At 40.7% G+C, this 21,623-nt stretch overlaps 1 protein-coding gene across 5 annotated transcripts in view; it reads right to left on the bottom strand.

The window, feature by feature from the left end:
- The window catches only part of LOC115622030 (heterogeneous nuclear ribonucleoprotein Q), a 69,224-nt gene that overhangs the window by 18,838 nt on the left and 28,763 nt on the right, over positions 1-21,623 (bottom strand). For all 5 annotated transcript variants that reach the window (XM_030515889.1, XM_030515893.1, XM_030515890.1 and 2 more), the window contains exons 3-5: positions 2,675-2,793; positions 2,279-2,600; positions 903-1,144 (exon numbers count right to left, since the gene is read on the bottom strand). In XM_030515889.1, coding sequence (XP_030371749.1) covers positions 903-1,144; positions 2,279-2,600; positions 2,675-2,793 — 683 coding nt within the window. The remainder of the gene's footprint in view (positions 1-902; positions 1,145-2,278; positions 2,601-2,674; positions 2,794-21,623) is intronic.

Below are 21,623 nucleotides of genomic sequence, written 5' to 3'. Positions count from 1 at the left end.
TCGACTTAGAGCTATAGATGTATAAGTAATTAGAGAGTTGAAATAAAAAAGGGCCTGCAGGGAAATCATAATTCGAAATTAGAGGATTGTGATGGAATTGTTTTGGAGGCCAAATTTTGTTTTCTTTCTTTTTTGAACATCGAAGGGCCAATTACAGAGAGAACTCTTTTCAAACTGCAAATTTTGAGTTTCGTTGAGTGAGAGATCAAATTCTAAGAGAAGTATGTTTAAAGGTTCTACTAGAAAGACGAAATGGTGGACATGCATACACGTATAAAGAGTTACGAGAAAGAAGATATAGATGGCAATAGCTTAGCTAGTAGAGGCAAAGGAACGCAACTAGGCTGAGCATCGAGCAACATAGAGCGATTAATGATAAGAATTAAAATAGTGTGCTATTTATAGTTAAGTATATACGTATAATATATAGTACAGATAAAAAGTTGTTCTTTCTCTTTTTGTTTTTTTCTTTTTCTAAAAAGCGCCGAATCGGGGGATTTGGTTGTTGTTTCTATGATGATGGTGTTCATATTGTTGTTGTTCTTGTTGTTGTTGTAGCTGGTTGCTGGCTCAAATCAATCGTTCAAATTTTGAGGCCGAGAATTTTGTGCTTAAGACTAAACTGTAAATGGATTTTTTCATTTGTTTTTTTTGTGATTATTTAAAATTTGGCGCAAGCGCAGCAACAGAATTTAGATTATTTCGTTTATAAATTGTTGTTGGTTATACCGGTTGGTTATAACTATACAATAATTTTGATAGATGTATAAATAGTACATATATAAAACAGTTTAAATTATGTAAGATTATGGTATGTTCTTTGTACGGAGCAGGTGTATCGTGTGTTCAGAGAGATAGGGGGGAGAGCAGGGGGACTGATCAAAAGACGGTTGCATAAATACCTGTCGCACAGCATTGACGGCCGCTTCACGATTTGTGAATGTGACAAATGCATAACCACGATTTGTGCCAGTCATAGGGTCCATCATAAGGCGCAGATCCCAAATTGTGCCACAGTTCTCGAAGAGCGGTATTAGCTCATCCTCGAACATATCCTTGGGTATTTTGCCACAGAACACCTCGCAGCCATTGCCGGGCACATTGCCCTCCCAGTTGGGTGGCGGTCCGCCATATTTGCGTTGTCCTGTCGAGCAATAAGTGAGATGCATTATATACGATCAACAAATTAAACAAGATAGAACGCCACAGTCGAGCAAGCCCGACAGTAAAATAGCCTGTACTCTCACAAAAAAGAAAAATTAAAAAAAAAAAAAAATTAAATTATTAAAAAAAATGAATTAATTAATTAATTAATTAAATTAAAATAGAATACATGTTTATGTTCAGTTTTAACAGCATACATTTACATCACGTACCTATGCGTGTTTATATGCGTGTATGTATGCAGCACAAAGTTGAACCAAAGCAGCAACAACAACAACAGCTGCGGGCAGCGCTGCCGACAGAGCTGCAGGCAGCGCATAAGCAGCGATTTTACTTATGGCTATAACTTTCTTCGGAATTGACCTATCATGATGAAATTTGGCACACGGACACATTACAGTACTAACTTGATTTCAAAATTCCGAGAATTACGGAAGTTATAAGAAAAAACACGAATTGCGGGGGAGTGGGGGGGGGGGGGGGGGGGGGGTGCATCGAAAAAAAACTCAAACTCGTACTTTCTCGGTCTTAGGAGAATATGGAAACCAAGTTTGGTTATTCTAGCTCTTATACTTTCTGAGATCCTTGCGTTCATACGGACAGACGGACGGACGGACAAGGCTATATCCACTCGGCTTCTCATCCTGATCAAGAATATATATACTTTGTGGGGTCTGCCACACCTCCTTCTGTGTGTTACATACATGCGCACAAAACTAGTATAGCCTTTCACCCTTTGGGTACAGGCTATAAAAAGGAAATGAGGGTAAGTTGGTGAGGCTACACAGACCACAAAACGATGAGGTTAGATTGAACAATCTCTTTGGTCATACTTCTGTCTGATATTTTTATAAATTTGATAAGCTACTTTAGTTATTAACCAACAAAATAAAAATAATTGATTGTTGTAAAGGTTTGGTTGGACTGGCAGATAAGTCTGCAATTACATTTGTTTAAAATGCAATATTATTTAAATTAAAACCAACTGAATTCAAAGCTATAAGAAAGTATTCTACCTCAAAAACATCTATTGCTATTTACTTTTAAACGAATACTTGTGAAATAACACAAGTTTGTGGATTGGTAACAAACTGATGTGGTCATGATGTGGTACCTGTGGTCACATCCAATGTATAGCCGGTGCGTTCCAGTATCTTTTTAATCTTATCCTCATCGGGCCCCTTCACCTGTATGGTGCTGGCAGGCGCTGGCACGCCCTGTTGACTGGCGCGGCTTTTTTGACGGTATGTCTTCATCACACCGCACAAATAGGCAGACTTATTTGACACATGTTCCAAGTTTGATTCAAGGAACTGACTAAGCACATTCAAGGCACCATCGACGGGAAACTCCTTGAGCGCATCCAAGGCGCGCTCATCCAGCTCGGCGTGAGCGAGTTTACCGGTTTTGTAGATTTCATCGAGCTTACCAGCGACCTATTCGATAAACGATCGAAATAGTTAGTAATTGTTGTGAGTCTGTAGTTAAATGTAGGGTCTGGCATACACACCTTCTTATCTAAGCCGTATTCCAAGAGCTTGGGATAATCCTCTGTACGTTCGCCATCGCCACGGTCATCGGCTTTCTGATTAATGTCATCTAGTAGTTCGCCATTTCCCTCCGCCATTTCTGAAAAATCGAATTATATTTCAAGAAAATTAGTAATTGTGTAAAAAGTTCAAAGCACTGCGCTACCGACTACTAAGTTCAGTGCGCCCAAAAAAAGAAGAGATAAAAACAAACCAAAAAAAAAAATAATAGCAGCCAGACAAACGGAGCCGGAGAAGAAAGGCATGTAATTTTTTTATGCGTGCCCCATTGTTGTTGTTGCTAACGCACATTACCTTGAAAAGTTCAACGAACGCGGAATCGAGCGAAAAACATGTTGATAGCCAATCGTCGGAATGGGGTCGTGAGTATTTGCAACAAAAATTCGCAAACGCTCTCTTTTACGCACGCAGCACACGCACCGACGTCAAGTCTGCCAGCAGCACCGAGACAACAAAGGCGCGAATGCTTTGGGCCCATTAGAGAGAGAGAGAGAGAGAGAGGAAAAGATACCAAGTGAGAATGGGGAGCAGCAGGAGAGTGAGAGTGCGTGCGTGCTGTGCGTATTGCAAAAAGGGTCATTGACACCAAACATTATGGGGGAAGCTATTTTGATCAGTGGGTGAGAGGCGTTCAGGTGCGTGAGAGTGCGTGCGTGTGTGTCAAAGCAAGAGAGCAAAAATGTTTGTTGCAAAATGTAAACAATATAGTATAGAGGCACGCTTTGCAAATTGTGCGTAAGTTGCGTATACGCGGCGTGTTCGCGCTGCTTGGCACGCTTATAGCTGACTAGATAACGTGACGTCCCCATCGACGACAATGACGACGTTCAGCGTCTAGTGTGTCTTCTAGTCTTGCACAGAAAGAAGAGAACATATATGTATGTATGTTAATCATTTGCTTCGCTGCGTGACGTTGCGAAACTGTGCGGATTTAAAACGGTTCGGAATGGTTGAGAAAACTATTTTGTCGATTATAATAACATGGTATTGATTGAATTAATTAAACCAATTATTGACTTTTAAATCGAACAGCCAACAATTATTAAGAATTACCCTTTCAACCTATGGCTTAAGCACCATTTTTTTACACGTTACATATGTATGTATGTATATATTATACCTTTATAAACCGTGAATCTAAAGATGATGTTGGTATAAATAGCCTTGTAAAGATACCGCCTATACCGCCTGTATGTACGACTGATGCTATCTCAAAATAAAAAAGAGTGGGACGTTCACATCGCACCTTTTGCTTTTATATTTGGAGACGAAATTGTATGTTTGGATGAGTCTGGCGCAACTTCAGAGAAATCAGATGGAGGAAGTACGGTGCGCCGTACACAGCATTCAAAAACCACAGATATTTCAGAGCTTCAGCTTATGTTTACAAACACATTTGGTTGAAATGCATTCAAAAGCTAAAGAGAAACGAATTTTTTTAATAAATCGATTTCTATGTGGTTAAATGGATAACTTGAACCTGGATTTCTTGTTAGGAATAATATAATGGTACTTTAAATAATCTCAAAAGTTTAATATACGAATATTGATCTAGACTTAGGTATTCAAGAGAAGCACAGTAATTATGTTGATTGTTCAGTAAGTTAAGTGTTTTTTTTTTTTTTTGATTTTTATATTGTTTATTCTATTTACAATAGACGATTTATTAATAGACAGACGATATTTTAATATTCGATGCTTTCTTTAGAATTAAATTCAGAATTCTAATTGAATTAAATTTAACAAGAGAGAACGCTACGGTCGAGCAAGCCCGACAGTGTAATACCCTGTACCCAGGTAAACTTCCGTCACTGAGTTATATGCGCCCAAAGCAGCAACAACAAGAGAGAACGATACAGTCGAGCAAGCCCGACAGTGTAATACCCTGTACCCAGGTAAACTTGCGTCACTGAGTTATATGCGCCCATAGCAGCAGCAAAAAGAGGAAGAAGAAGAGCGATCTTGTTGCTGCAGTTTGATGGGGTTGTACTGGCGAGAATTTGTTTCGCTAATAACTTTTCTTAGAATTGACCGAATTGAATAAAATTGTAAACAACAGTAGATATTTATTTATAAATTATGTGTGCAAAGTTTGGTTTAGGTAGCATTTGAAATGTGGACGCTATTGATTCTGTAGCGGGGGAAGGGGGGGAAAATTAAAAAAAAAAAAATAAACTCGTCCTTACTCGGATCTAGGAGAATCTGGATGCCAACTTTGGTTATTCTAGCTTTTATAGTTTCTGAGATCCTCGCGTTCATCCAGACGGACAGACGGACGGACATGTCTAGATCGATTTCTCTCGTCATGCTGATTCAGAATATATATACTTTATGGGGTCGGAGATGCTTCCTTCTGTATGTTACATACTTTGCACAAACCTAATATACCCTTTTTACCCTACGGGTACAGGGTATAAAAATAAGTTTTATATTTGTTTCTATATTTTTGTTGAAGAATATGTTTTTTGTTTGTATTTGAAATTCTGTGAGTTCCCCGACTTTAGAATTGACTCAGTCATGTTGTTGTTATGTGCTGTCAATGTTGTGACTAATGAGAGATAAACAAGTATGCTAGATACGAAAGTAAGTACATAGTTCATTGCACACAACTGAGGAGAAATCGTTGTGGCCATGTTTAGATTGCTGCTAACGGCTAACTGATATACATACATATCCGCTTCTGAGTTGCTATGCGGCTTTGTGCAGTTTTACCTTCAATTGACTTTGATGTAATTAGCTCGCGTCTGGCACGCCATTTGTCATAATTACCTGCTTATGCAGAGTCAACATTAAGAAACTCACACAAACACTTACGAACACATGCATGCATGCACACGAAATGAAAATGCAAATTTTCCGCGGTTGCCAGGTGCCGACACTTAATAGTACATATGTACAAGCAGAAATCTATCTCGGCAAAACGTCAAAACCATTATCAGTAATACTATATATTTATATGTACGAGTATGTAGGTATGTATGTGTAATTATATTTATTTATGTTCGCTGTGTTTTTGCCTATATCGCGACGTTTAAACGTTCAAACACACAAATGGAATGCTTCGCTCAGTGCGACGAGCAAACAAAATGTATTGGCAAAAAAAAATACAAACCAAACGCGATAATTGCGTAACGTTGTGCAAAAAAACTGTAGAAAGAATGAAATGCTGCTCAGCTAGAAGCTACAAACACACACATACACCCATAATATTATAACGCGTGTGAGAGTGTGTGCGAGATACACGCGGGGGCGAGCACTGACTAGGGGGTGAGGGGGTGGGCCGCGGCTGCGCGCTAAGTTTGCGACGAAACAAAAATTATGAGCGACGCGCGCGCACATTTCTAAAACGTTTTTGTTCTGCTTTTCATTTTGTTGTTGTTGTTTTTTTTTTGTTTGCTGCTCGCGCGACTTTTGCTAATTTTGCTTTATGCTCCAATTTTGCGCTTTCGTGACATTGAAACACACATTTCATTTCATTTCATTGCGGTTCGGTTCGCTTGTGTTTGCCATTCTCATTATGTCTGTATATACATATGTATGGCTTGGCTGTCTCTCTAGCTGTACTACTCACTTGCTCCCTTATAGGGCCGTATCTTCTCAAAAGTCTTGCTCTTCAGCGTCGCCGCGGCAGCGGCAGGGCCGCTAGCAGCTCCTCCACCACGTTGCGAAACGTTTGCAATCATCAAGAATCAGTTACGAAAATTCCTCGTTGACTTGAAAATTTTTCAGCTCTTTTGTGTGCGCAAAAAAAATTTGAAATGATTTCTTTTTTGCTTTCTGAGGGTTTTTAGTTTTTCCGAAATGTTTTACGCACGGCAAATTTTTCACAACTGAGAGAATTCGATGCACACTCCGACTGAATCAAAAGGCAAAGCCTACTATGTCAACAGGCTCCAAAATTTTTTTTTCTTTCTTGTCGATACAGCAAACAAAGCAACCCGGCTCGAAGTTTTTATGCTACAACGCTGGCAACACTGCCACTAAAGTTATTATTGATGGCTGCCCCCCTTTTTGTAATTGAAAACGAAAGAGAGGCGGGGTGAAAATGGAAATGAAATTGAAACGACCGAACATTGCGGCACACACACACACACATACTCACATACACACACACACATGCAATTATGTAGGTGCCAAACACGATAAAAATTGTTGACACAACGCGTCCCCTTTAGCGGGCAATTGAAAATTGCTTGGGCGTGAAAACGCAGCGAGGTGTAAGTGAAAAGTGGAAAATGCAAAGTGTTGGCGCTGCAACCGCACACTCCTCACTGAATAATTTCACGCAACTTGCAAAATAAATGTCAGCATATAACTCTATATTACAAGGTCTGTCAAAAACCATCGCCGGAAGTAACGATACTGTACGATACGTGACACGATGCTTTTAAATTAAGTATCGCAAGACATGAAGAGCGAATGAAAGTTTCAGCACGGCCTTCTGTGTACATCGGATGGTAATACTGTGATATTTTTATGGCCATTTTTGGGAAGGACTGCGAGCAAACATGTTAATATGTGCCCCCTCTGGAATTGTTGTAGTTTTCCAACGACAACCATCTAGTATTGGGTACTAATGAACAATTTCATATTTATGTTTGCTCTACACGGTTTGATTGTTCCTTTAAGGAGCTATGACCAGAGTGGTGAATAATTTGCACACAAATTAAATGTGTCTTACTAAAACTTATACGAATTTGATACTAATATGTTTTTTTCTGCTACAACACACTTTTCTGGGAAAATTAACGGACAATTTTTGAATATCTGTAGATTAGACCTTTTATAATTCCAGAATTCAAATTAAATTAAGCTTGTCTATTTATCTTTGGACATTTAATGAATGATCGATATTAAATTTTGTTCAAATAAGTGCTAGAGTTTTTAAAAGTTTTTGTTCAATTGTTGCTAGCAATTCCAACTCAGTGGCCGACAAAAGTTTTAAGCTATTCGCAAAATTACAATCGGAAGCACACAACAAGCGCAACATGAACGAAAAAAAACGTCCTCCATTGAGATAGTTTGTTTGTTTATTTTTTTGCTGTTTACATTTGCATGCCATCATTCTGTTTTGTTTGTTATGCCAATGGTTGCTGAATAGCCAGGCAGTGTATCCTGAAACCGGCCCAGTCATGAAAAAAGCGAAAAAATGTTCATGTTAAAGTGCTTGTTATTTCGGTTCGAATCGGTTCGGTACGGTTTGGCGCTGTAGGCGCACAGAATACAACAGAATTCGACCAGTTGTTAGTAGTAACTACCTCAATAAATTTAATGTTGACGCCGGCGATATGCAGACACATACCGGCATTATCCTGCACTTGCTCCATACGTAACATGTATGGACATTCTTTTTTGCACCCTCGATAGGGCAACCACACCCCGAGCGATGGTCTCTGTCAAGCTGGGGGTGGGTTTTTATTGAAGTCGACCAGCTAGCCGGTTGGCTGGCCTCAGACTTGATAAAGACCAAGAATATAAAAACAGCAACCCAACCGGACAAGCGATAATAAATGGGGTAAGGTTAGTAAATCAGCGATATGACAAATGCATTGCAACCAATTTTCTGCTCCCTTTTCATATGCACTTTTCGATGGCGGACAAAAGAAAATCAAATTGCTGATAAAGCAAAATAAATCGCTTTTCATATGGCCATAGACAGACCGACGACGACCGAGACAACAGCAGACTGTTTTAAATTGCAGTGCCGTCGAAATAGTCAGAAAGGCAGACAGACATCGAAATGTAGGCGGGCAGGAAGGCATGTAGGGGAGCGCAGACTTTCTAGGCTAGAGCGTGAGTTAAGCAGCTGCTGCTGTCGGGGGACAAACAGAAGTTCTCAAAACTTTTTTGGGGGTTGTTTGTTCAGACACAGCCAGCTAGCTAAATGGCAATTTAAATGTAGTTAACTTTTAAAGTTTTAGCTTAAGAAGCTGCACAAAGGCAATCGAAATTCGATAGCCAGAGAAACACTGTGGTCTAAAGCAGGCAACTAAGTGTTTTCTTGAAAGATTTATAAAGCTATCGACTTTTTCGAATATATGACATATAGTACACGATTTGTTTGGGAATACAAAAGGGACATTTATTGAACACCAAAAAGTGTTTTCATAAAATTTGAAGTCTTTAGCTCTTGAGGGCTTCAAGACTACGGCGTTCATACATATAAACTGCTAGAAACTGAAATACTTGCTGAAAACGTGGAAAGCGAAGAAAGTATTTATATTATAGTTACCTTATCTATACTTCATATTCCACTTAAGCTATAACCTCTTCTAGGCGTCCAGATTTACGCGCTCATACATTCACACAAACATAAGAGTAAGTAATTTAAACTGCACCCCTTTGGGCCACTACTACCTTCTGCCTTGTGCTGCAGATAAGCCACAGCACATGGAGCTTGCAGCACTAATGGCCGTAAAGGACGTTCCGTCCCGCTCTTTGTGTCAAGTGTGTGTTTGCCGGCATAAGCCGATTTAAAGTGCACAAAAATAGCTGAATAAGTTAGTCGAGCGATCCGTTGGCCGGCCTCCCAGTCATTCGTTGGCAAGGAACTTCAGACATGCCACTAGAATGGTAAAATGGCAACTCTGTGATGGCATGGTGGAGGTGGAGGTGGTGGTGGTGGTGGTGGTGGTGGAGGTGTGCCGGCGGAAGTGTGCGAATGCTTGTAATTTATAGCTACCAACGTGCAGCGCACAGACTGACTATCTGAGGAGACGGCGACGACGAAGCCAACGAGGTTGGCCGCATAAGTTGCTAAATTTATGGCGTTGCGACAGCGCACAAATTTTGCAAAGTGCAGCCAAACTATGGCAACAATGTAAAGAAGGAGTGCAGCAGGAAGTGGCGGGGTCGATGGTTGGAGCGAGCATTTCAAATTAGAAAGAGACAAGATGATAATTTAATGATTTGTTTTTGCCATAATTTATGGTAAATTGCCATCGGCTTAGATTCCATGCCTCAACAAATGTTTTTGTCTTTAGAGGAAGAGAGAGCGAGCATGCAGGAAAATATTTCAAATGCTTCTAAACTTTAATTAAATTGTGTCTAAGGATGCATGGAATGCCATCAACTCGGTATTGTTGTTATTCATAGGCAATGGTTAGTCGATATCCAAAAGGTATGCAATAGTTTTTGACATTTTCCTAACTTTTAATGAAAACACATCATAAGAATATTTATTAAAATCATTAATTAATATGTACTGAGAACTTGGGAAATAGTTGCCCTTTTTGCATCTAAGAAAGGACACTCCGGAGCCTTCTAAGAGAGAACAAACTAGAGCTTTTATCGTAACTAAAATATAGTATGTCTGTGTTGTGATCAAACATTAACAACGAATTAGTTGTATCTTAAATGAAATATCATAAACGAAACAATAATCCAGTATCTTCAATAATTAACTTTAATGCATTTGCGACTCAAATAAATTCGATAAGCTGACTTTTCTTTAGTCCTACAGAAGTCGTGCACTCGTCTTTATAGCTTTCCGAGCACGCCGGCGGACGTTGTCTTTATCTTTATTGCTGTAAATTAGTCACTACCACGTATATGGCTGATTGAGAGTATGTACCTAATGTTTGTCATATATATATATTTAGACATGGAATATGGAGCACGTAGAAACAAACTCTAGCAAATTGGCAAGCATTCAGCTCTCAATGTAGAACACAATTATTTATCCAGCGCATTCGCATTGACAACTTTACTTGCCTGGGCCTGGCCTGGCTGGCACTGCAAAATGTTTTGGGTTCCAGAAGAAAAATGAAACTAAATCATAGATAAAATTGCTGCATAGTTTGGGTTTGACGGTGAGTTTTGGTTTGTTGTCTGCTTGGGGAGGTTGTGCTGCTTAAATAAATACGAGTAGCAACGAATTCTCTGGCACTTGGCTATTTTTGTTGCCAAGAAACCAATCAAGCGTCGCAACGGCGACAACTGCTTCAAAATATTTTCGTCGAAAAAAGCGAAGAAAAGTTTCGCAAACAAGCACGCAAAGTTTTCAATATTTTATGCTCACATTTTGTGGCCAAAAAAGGAGGAAGCGCCACAGCCAGGCAACGGACCGACCGCATCAACAAATGAAAATGGCAATGCGCTGCAGTGCAACAGCAAGAGCAACAGCAACAACAAGAACCTCCACGCCCATTGACAGCAGACCAGCAAGGCAAGGCATGCCGACGGGCAAATGGGTCAGTCACGTGCTGTTGGAGCGTTCCAGCCCTCGGAGAAAAAATGAAAAAAGTTTACTGCAATGCGAAAACTGCCAAACGCGCAGACCAGCAGACAAACAGACGATGAGAACAGACGACAAACGTCGGATAGACAGACAGACAGACAGTCTCGTATATAAACATGTTCTGTTATATGCACATTGTTTGAGTATATATGGAGTGTGTGTGTGTGTGTGAGTGCACTTGCAAAAAGGACACCGGCACAGCAGCAGCAACGCCAGCAACCAGCAGAAAAAGGAAGGCGCGGCAGGAGTGCTACGAGCATTCTCTTCTCTGTGTGGAGGACAACAAATGAGCAGCGGGGGGAGAGTCCTCAAAAAATAACATTGCTTTGTACCACGGGGCGTATGGAGACACGCGACAACAAACGGCAAGAAGAAACGAAAACGATAACAACGATGGCGCGGACCGAGGACAAGCAGGAGCAGGAGCAGTGTAAAATGAAAATTACACAAAAGTTGCTGCGGGGCTCCGCTGCCTTAACTTCTGCCCCAACTCCTGCCACTCCTCCTGGCAACATGACGTGTTATTATCATGCCCTGAGCCAATGTCGCTGCCAGGCAGCGTGCTAGAGTTGGTTGGAGCAACCGAAACTGCCTGCCACTTTATTTACTTCGCGCCAACGAAAAAAATTCTATTTGATGTTCTGCCACCGCTTGGGGCATGCCACACAGTGTAATGCATGTTAACGATATAAGTCCTGAATTTATCGGCCAAAATATTACTAATAAATGGTTTCTTTCTATTGAATATCCTTCGTTTCCGCATCATCCGTATTGAGGGAAAATCTTAAACTGCCTTTTCAGTATCATGGACATATGCAGAATTGTAATGTGCGTCTTTTTTAATAGTTTTTGTTGGGATATTGTTTAGCACAGAATCTTTTTAAGATTTTAGCTTCAACAAGATAATGTAGTTTACTTGATAAATGGGAAGCTAGAAGATCGGTTTACGTTATGGTCGATGTATCACAACAAAAGAAAACTATTCTGGTTGCTTAAGTGCGGCTTCGGGAGGTTTTTAGTTTTAACAAGTTTGGTCGGACAGACAAAAAGGTTGCACACAAATCTGTCGAATTACTGAGGTAGTATATCTCGTGTGTTAAATGCAGTTAAATTTAATAAAACAACTTCGTTGGGGGTTGCTCTTCACAGCCTACTTATGAAATAAAACAAATCATCAAAAACTATAGACAGTTGGAGTTTTCCGCACCATCAAACTAGTTTGTCGGTCGCAGTTTGGAATAATAATACTTGTAAAACGTATTGAAAAATATAGTATATGTTTTTGGCAACTTGAACAAATAATGCGGTCCACTGTGCAACGCCGGCACATGAGGCGCACGGCACATGTACAAAGCGGAAAAGGAAATGCGCTTTTGTGTGCGCAATGGCCGCCGTTGCCGTTACCGCCACCAACGAGTTAGCAGCGGGCTACCAAGAAGCAAACGGCACGGGCCGCTGTCGCAATGGCGCAGTTTTTTCTTTATGGCGAATTAGAAAAAGTGCTGGTTGCAGGCGCCGCTCAATTGCACAAAATGTGCCTGCCACGCGAGTGTGTATGTGTGTGTGTGTGTCTGTGTGTGTATGGGGTAATGACACTACATACTTGGCTTGGGAGCGTACTATATCTTGCGTTTATTTTATTTTTTGCATTTGTTCAGGATTAGGCTGCCTGTGGTGCAGGATAACAACGTGTTGGCACGTCGCCCGCTGAAAAGCGACTTATGCAAAAACTGAATGCAGCTTTGCAGAAATATAACAAGGCAGGAGGAAGGATAGACAGACAGTTTTGCTGGATACGACATTTCTTAATATGTGTGGCAATTAATATAATGCCTGCGGCGCGGCGCAACTTTCGACGAAAGTTCTGCATGTAGATGACAACGTTTCAGGTACACTTTCCTGATTCTGCAATTTGGTCGTTCGTTTCGTGCACGAAATGGCTATTTACATAAAAACCTATTCATTTGCCTAACTTCTGCCATATTTGTCAGAAAAAATTGGAACAAGAAACGCACTTGAATGTGAATTATTTGTGTTAAATTTAAAATGCAAACGACGTCCTTATCAACCGCACAAAAATATATTTATATTGAAGCTGGATCTGGTAAGAATAAAATCAGCTTACCCAACTTTAGTTTATTTTCAGCTGCTTCAATTGATTTCAATTGGCGTTAAAGGAAAGTTACTACTATTTTTAGAAAATATTATCATAGAATATTTTGTAAAATTTTGTAATAAAACCGGTTTTATATGTAGCCTTTTATATGTGTATTTTGTCTCTAAGTCAAATTTCTGAATAAATGAATGCAATGAAGCGCAAGAAACCAGTTGTCTAAATTTGGGGGATCTGAATTACAAATGAAATGAGAGAGAAATACTTTCAGATGAAAATTAAAGATGAATACTAACTATTTAACTATTTAAACGAAACGCATTGCCAAATAATCCTTAGTACAATCATCCTCGGGTTGTTTCACAGTACAAGATAATGGAGGTCATAAGTAACGATAAGTTACACATACAATTATACTAAAAGTTATTGTTTTTTAGCCCTGCAGCAAGTAGTAGAGTTCAGAGAAAAACTATATACAATAGAATGCCAAACGCAATACAAAGTGATTCTTTATCCACTCGTCTTCAGAAAGTTGCAATGAAAAAGTTCAAATCCAATACATTTAATACATTTTATGTTTCAACTGTGGGTTACTTCTGATCTTTTGCAAATTTGTAAAATATTGTAGAAAAGCGGAAAAGTTTGAATTCTGGAATGCGGTTACTACGTTGCCGCAATGATTTCGGAATCTACATACTTTCTAATTAAATGTCACAAGTAGAGGCAATTTTGTTGTGCACGATTCTGTGAAGCTTTCCAAAAGACCAAGACAACAACGAAAATGTCTCAACAAAGCGCATCAGCGGGCGAAAAGGTGCATGTTGCAAGACAAAAACGTGTTTGCCGGCAGGCAGGCAAAAGAAGTGGCCATGCAACCATACAACTCAGCCAGCCAGTTGCAAGCAGCGCCAAGCAGGAGAAGTCAAGCCAAATGAAAATTGCCAGGCCCATGCCCATGCCCATGCGGCTCTCTGCCACGTTGGGGCAGCGAAACGCAACAACATAGCATATAAATACGTACATACATATGTACGTATGTATAGTACATACATAAATAAAATAAAAAGCGCTGGCAAAGGCAGAAAACATGGCGAAGCGCCAAATTATGCCGCATCGGTTGCAGTGACTGCGACGGCGGCGGCAGTTGCACAAACAGACAGACAGACAGACAGACAGACGGACGGTTGTTGGGCGGACAGGGAGACGGCCAGACAGCCCCAAATGTGAAGCAGCAGGCACAGTGGAAAACGGAAACAAGGCAAAAAGCTGCAAATAATTGCAATGTGGGGAGAGAGAATGTGAGCGTTCGTTGGCTCCCCGAACGGAAAAAGAGTGCAAATGAGTGAGAGAAGGCGAGAGGGAGAGCGTGCGCGTGAGAGCGCAATGCATTGCAGTTGTGCAAAAGCTTCCTCGACGACTACTGCAGCCGAGAGCTTTATTTGGTTGCCTGCAGCCGCGCGCGCCATGTTTGCTGCTTGCAACGAACCGGCCGGTTTTTAAATGTGGATGCCATTTGGGGATGACACGTGGCTTGCTTGCTGGGTTGCAGTTGTGTCTTGTAGCTGTATCTGTCCCTGTCTCTCTCTCTCAACGCTCATTGCTCATACGCCTCGTGCCAACAAACTTGCATATAAATTTAGAATATATCCGCAATGCAAGCAAAGTAGAATAATAAAGGGCAACAAACAAAAAACCACAGCAAAGTCAAGGAAACCGGTTTGGTACAAATACACAACACACACACACACACACACACAACTATTTATATATATGAACACACACACTCACGATGAATGTTTGTTTGTGTAAAGACTCTTTTCGTTATTTTAAGTTCACTTTTAATGATTAAGCAGCGATGTTGGCGGCAGTGGCGTTGAAAATACGAAAACCAAAATGGTGGACAGTATGCGAGCGGCGCCGCCGCCGCCACTGCCGCCGCCGCCAAAGCTGCCCCAGCACACACACACATGCATATGCATATATAGGCACACGTACACATAAATGGCGGCGTCGTCAACATTGTGGTTGTTGAGACGTTGCCTTTAATGCGATTGTGACGTTAACTGCATTCACATACACACACAAAAAAATGTTGTCTGCGTGTGTAATCGTACTTTGGGGCGCTTCTGTTGTGGGGCTAACGTTGTGTGCGTGTGTTGTTGCAGTGTTGAACAACGTCAGGCGTGGGGCGTTTTATATGACCGCCTGCTGCTTTGCTGACGACTTACTGACTTGCTTGCTTGCTTATTTTGATTTACGAGCGTCGTTTATTACCAGAATAACACCTGAACAGCACAGCATCAGCTGTTTGTCTTTGCAAAAATAAACGTACATACGTACATAAATGCGGAATATGCCTAACTTTTGCACTTAATTGCACGCATACAGACATCCACATCCACATACAGTGCTTATGTATGCACTGGGGCCCCAGACACAGACAGACGATGAGCAAATGCCGTCGCCTTCACTTCAACTGGCGTGCCTTTGTATTTTTCTGTGTGTGCGTGTGTCTGCGCTTTTTGTTCAAATCGTTTTGCACGCACACCACTACCAACACCAGCACGCACACTCACAAACACGAACACACACACTCACATGGAACACACTCACACAAACTCCAACACAACTCACGCACAGGCACTTGATATTTGTATTTGTGTCTGGCTCGTTGCAGACATTCACATTTTTTGTTAAGCGTTAACAATTTTCTGGTTCCGTTTTATTTTTCTTTTAATATCCAGTTGCAAGTTACTTGTAGATACAAAAATATCTTTGACAAATAATTTCGATGCATTTACCTTTGATTTGCATACGCTACGCTTTTCGTTGATTTATTTTGGTCACTTTGATGGCGTCGCTGCTGCTGCTGCTGCTTTTTATTTTTTGTAGAATTGGTTTTTCTTTTTGCTATTTTGACTATTTATTTTTATATTTAATTGGTTGCTGTTGTTATAATTTGCGTTGCACCATTTGTTATTGTTGTTGTTGCTTTAATTGCTAAATTGCATTAAGAATATACATATATGGGTGTTATGTATTTTGCATTTGATTTTTATATAATTGTATGGTATTTTATTTTATTTTATTATATGTTTTATATGAGATCACATTGGCCGTTTGTTGTTGCCTGCCGCGCATTCTGTGTTCGCTACATAACTTTACTTTCATACGCTGTTTGCTGCTGCCGTTGCTTCTGAAATTGTTGTTGTTGCTGCTGTTGTTTCTGTTGATGTTACTTGGGCGCTGCGCCAAAAAAAATTTATATTGCTTTAAATATTATGAAGAGTTACTGATGATGTTGAATACTATTTCGTAAGCGCGTTTTGTTTTGATTCCAAATAGAATTTATTTTTTTGTTATATGAATTAATTTAAATTATTTTTGTTTTTGTAATTATTTTTTTAATTTAAAATTTGTGTGTGACAGCCGCGGTGTAATAATGGCGGACGCTACGTCACCGGTTCTTCGCACACGTCTGACGCTCGCTGGGTCGGTTGGTCGCTCGCACGGGTCGCTGCTGGCTTGGTCGTAGTCGTCGTCGTCTCAGCCGCGTCGCGTCTACGTTGTCGTAGTTGGTCTTCACGTCGTCACTTGCGTCGCACAACAAAACCCACAAGCACAATTCTGGGGAGTCGCAGGCGCAAGTCGCAACGAAAGCTGCAGCGACAGCGACAAAAATGCACACACGGCCACTGCCATAGACACAGATATACACGGATACAGATACGTATACGGCAATGACGGCGTCGCATGCACACACACCACACACACATATTCAGTCACGACGGAGAGCGTGAGAGAGCCACAGACACAGACGGGGGCAAAAAGTTGCCGCTCACAACAGAATTTGCAAACAAAAAACGTGCAAAAATTAAAAAAATCGGACGCTGAGCGACATCAGAGAGCCATCAGCTAACGCAGAGCGAGAGAGTGAGTGAGTGGTGGGGTTTGGTGAGCGCAAGAGAGCGAGCTCGCCAACACCACAGCTTTCTTAAGCTCTCGCACAGAATTTGCACAACAAAACGCAAGGCGAAAAAACATAGACGGCCAAGCAAGCAACCACTCACAGATACGAAATATGCGCACTCTCACACAGATACAGACACGTAATCGCGGCCGACGGGCAGCGACGCATGAGCAAGCTGCAGAAGATCGTTTTTTGCCAAAGTATGTGTGCCTGAGTGCGTGTGTGTGTGCCAAGTTGCAAAAAAGAAAAGGCAAAAACAGGCTGCAAAACTTTTGTCGCGTGTGGAACGTAAGTTGCTCGCTAAGAAGACTGTCTATGTGTGTGTGTATGTAGCAAGCGACGGAATTTTTTGCTAAAAAGTGAAAAGCGCTGTCAAAATCTTCAGGCAAACCGAATAAAAGTGAAAATAGCTATAAAATATGTTGAAAAGCAATTATAAGCTGAAGTTTAAGCATTAGTATCTGTCAGATTAAAAACAGCGAGAGCAACGGCGGCGTTCCACATGGCATCCACACACAAACACTTACAGACGTTGTGTTGCGATACGAAATGAAATGAAGGAAACAAATTGCGCTTATATCTGAACATTGCTGAACATCATCCAAGGGGTTAAATGAGCGCACACACCACAATAACAGCGACAACAACAGCAGCAGCAACGATAACCATAAAAACAGCAAAAACAACAACAAATACCAAGGGCTTTTGTAACTGTGCTGCAAGGGCAGTTGTAAATAAGCTCAAAATATTTGTATAAATGTGCAAAACTAAAATCTGAATTTCAAAAAATGCACACAGATGCATAGACACAGGCACAGACACCGCCACACACACACACACACACACATACAGATTGAGCGTACTCGGGAACATGTAAAAAAAAAACGATGACCAGAGACCGACCAGGCCCAAGCAGCGCCCACGCTTCTCCTTCTTCTTCTTCTGAACGAGCTAACTACTGACTGGCTGGCTGGTGGGTTCGCTTTCAGACGCCTTTGTCGTCATCCGGCTTTTTGGTCATGAACTTGTGGGTTTCACTTGGCCCCACCACCCCCCGCCCCTCGGAGAGTGCGTCTGTGCGTCTGTGTGGCTGGCTGGCTGGCTGCCTGCCTGCCTGACTGGCTATTTATGCAACCTCCTGCCGCCCTTCAAACACGCAACAAACAGCTCACTGCCACATCCACACACACTTCGTGTTTTGGCGTGTTGCGTGGGCAGCCTTGAATGGCCCTGATGGTCTGAGTGGAGCAATAGTTTGGGCGGGTGGGTGTCCTCTGTCGGGGTGGTAATGTTTTGCACGTGATTTCTCAAATAGGAACATCAGGGAAGAAGCCTCTTGCCAGGCCAGTGCTGGTAGTTATGTGCGCGCTAGTTGTTTTTGCAGCTGCAGGTGCCACAGTTGCCACAGCTGCGTATCCATTGCATTCCCCCTGCACACTTTCATAACTCAATCGAATCGCCCATTAACAACGCAATACAGTGTTAAAAATAGCTACACTGTAACTAAAAAACTATATTCTATATGATATACTTATATACTCTATATGAAAGCATTCTCTTTATACTCTATATTATGGTAGTAAAGTATTGTCTGTAATCTCGTAGATGTCCTCGTCGAGCAATACAAGTATGCATGAAAATAAACTGTATTAACGAAATGCTGTGTAGGGAAGGGGGAACGACAATGTTTGTTTCTAGGGATACCAATTTGGTCAATATAACATACGCTTTTTACTCATCGAGTAAACGAATAATACAGTTATTTTCTTTCCATTCTCTGCTGAAAGTAACTTACAAGAATCGCAATTATTATACATAATTTTTGATGAAGTCGGGATAATGTAGTATAAAGTCAGTTAGGAGTAGATTTTTAAAAATTCAAGAACAGCAAGTTTTTGCATTTGTCGATGAAAATTGCTTCGTATAGTAAACTGTCTTACATATACTTGGAAGAGTATTGATATTTGATTTGTGTTTTATTTAAATAAAATATATCAAATCACTTAACAAACTAATTTATTTCCTTTGTGCATAAATAAGCCTAATTGAAGATAAGATATGTGGCGGTTTGTTGTTTAAATAAAAGGTAGAGGTAAGGCAGGTAGGAATTTACATTTAAACAAGAACATCATTCCAAATAGATGCAATGCTTTTATCGCCAGGAAACGAGAGTCCCGTTTGGTATTAAATCGCAAAATATTTGCGTTTTATACAAACGGTGGCTCGCCATCTTTTGATTCACAGATAGCTTGATATCAACTTCACTTGCGATCGGGTGTAATAAAGGTGTACTTTTCCAGAACTTTCCAGAAAAAAACGATTTCACCTCTGGTTTTATTTATTTATTTACCTAGCAAGGCCGTCAATATTTTCAGATACGTGTGCGCTGCTCAGCATTTCGCATTCGAGGAATGCACAAATACTATACATATTATGATTTCCTCTCAAATTATAATTCTGATTGGTAGGTGGAAGTGATTGCCAAGGCAGGGCCGTTTTGTACCTTAAACAATTAAACCGAACTGTAGCTTTAAGAAAAAGTTGACATAAGTAAACATGTTTTAGTTAGCGTTTTAAAGTCCTAAAAGGTCTAAATAATAATATGATCTCTCGATTGAAATTTAAAAACGTATCTAAACCAAAATCACCAATATAATCGGTGAACATTTCTGTTTAATCCAGAAACAAGCAAAGCAAAATCTGTAATGCCTGCCCGATTATTAAATAATTTGTCAAGCTCCAAATGGAGAGGAGTTCAAACAAAAACCTTTCCATAAAGGTAGATGTATTTTTGTGGTTCTACTAATGCTGTTCTACATGACACAGAAATCGTGTTCTATCTAATAGGTGTGGCTTTATCAGCGGTAATGCATCTCTCTCTATATATGTATATACTACATATACGAGTATGTATAGATACTATATGTATTAATTGGAAAGTCAAAAGCTGATTGCAGCAACTTACTCAAACGAATTGTAGCTTTAACTTAGTCGTTGCGTTGAGAATTTTTGTTGTATGTATGTATAATATACAAGTATATATATATATATAAATATCCAAAGGTGTAGAGTATCCAAGTGGTGCTGTTGCAGGTGTAGATTTAATCCAAGAATGTATGTTGATGAAGTATATAATATAAGTAAGTATATATTTTTATCAGTATCAGTATGTAAAATGTAAATGTATGTAGTTATTAGAAGCGTTTCGTTGCTTTCTTTCTTATTTCCTTTTATTACAAATTCCACTTGGGTTGATATTTATTTCACTTCGCACTTGCACAATTTTTATTTATAATTTCAATCTCAAATTAAATACTTGTGATATATTTCAGTTATTCCGAAACGTTTTCTCTATTTGACCATTTTGGTTAGGGCACAACGTGAGTTTCGTTCACGAGAAAAAAATGTATGCACAATTTTTGTTGGGTTTTTTTGTGTTTTTACTGTTTTTTTTCTGCTAAATTCTTTTTGCACGCTTTTCCGACACGTTGCGCGTCTTGCTGCCGTTTAGAGAGTGCAGCGCCAAGATGCTGAGTGGCCGGCGTACAGTAGAGCGAGAATTTCGGCGACAGTCACTGCCCGTTCGCAGATAGCATGCACTGCTCACTCAGAGCTTACTGTTCACTTCTTGCTGCTCCCTGCTCACTGCTCGCTACTCCCGTCTGGCGTCTCGTCTCGCGTCTGCCTTGAAGAATGCAGCACAGCGCGCTCGCTGATGTTGTCGTTCTCGTTGCCACTGCAGTAATTGCAATCTGCGTTGCACTCGCCAACTGAACTGAACCGAACCGAACCGAGCGATGTTATGCTGCTCTGCTGCTGCGCTGTTGCTGGGGGCTGATGATCGGCGGCTGTGACTGTGGCTGCCGCTGCGGCGGTGGTGTTCGGCGCAGGAAGTGCACGAAGTGCAGGCGACGCAGTGCAGAACAAGTTACGAACAATGCTCGGCTTGCAGTTTGCAGTTTCAAAGCTCTCCCTTTCAGCGGGTTCGTTGCAATTCGCTGGACGTCTCTCTCTCTTTGTCCCTCTTTTTGGTATGCTGGTGGGGCGTGTACTGGAGCTTTGGAGCGTTGCAAACGATCTGGTCCAGCGAGTCTAAGCTTTTGCTGCACTTTCTACACAACGTTTATTATACTCGTATATGTGTATGTATATTATATAGATAGGTAGTTACTTGATATTTGATTAGAAGTCGGCTAGTTTTGTGCAAATATCGCAGGTTACGTAAATGCCTTTGGAGAGCTTGCTTTAAAGCTTTGCGACTACTGCTAAAACACACTTAGTGATTAAAACAATTTCGTTATAATTGTGATTTTTATTTCAACTTATTTTTAGGTTAATTTATGTTTGTTGCTTAAATTTTGATTTGAATTTTCCGTTCCGGTAAGAATTTTGTATTACAAAGCTCCAAAAGTTTGCTGACTGCGTTTATTGAAAGGTGTCTGTATGTCGGTTAGTCGTGTGAGTGTGTGCGTGTATGTGCCTCTGGTCTGGACTGGTCCCACAACTGCTTGCCTGATTTCTAGCTCGATCGATCTATTTCAGCCCAGTAACCAGTCCAGTGCAATATCTTAATGCAAGTTGCAGTGC

Source organism: Scaptodrosophila lebanonensis, unplaced genomic scaffold (assembly GCF_003285725.1).
Source record: "Scaptodrosophila lebanonensis strain 11010-0011.00,11010-0021.00 unplaced genomic scaffold, SlebRS2 tig00000024-arrow-pilon, whole genome shotgun sequence".
NCBI lineage: Eukaryota > Metazoa > Arthropoda > Insecta > Diptera > Drosophilidae > Scaptodrosophila > Scaptodrosophila lebanonensis.
This window is presented reverse-complemented; position numbering and strand designations above follow the sequence as displayed.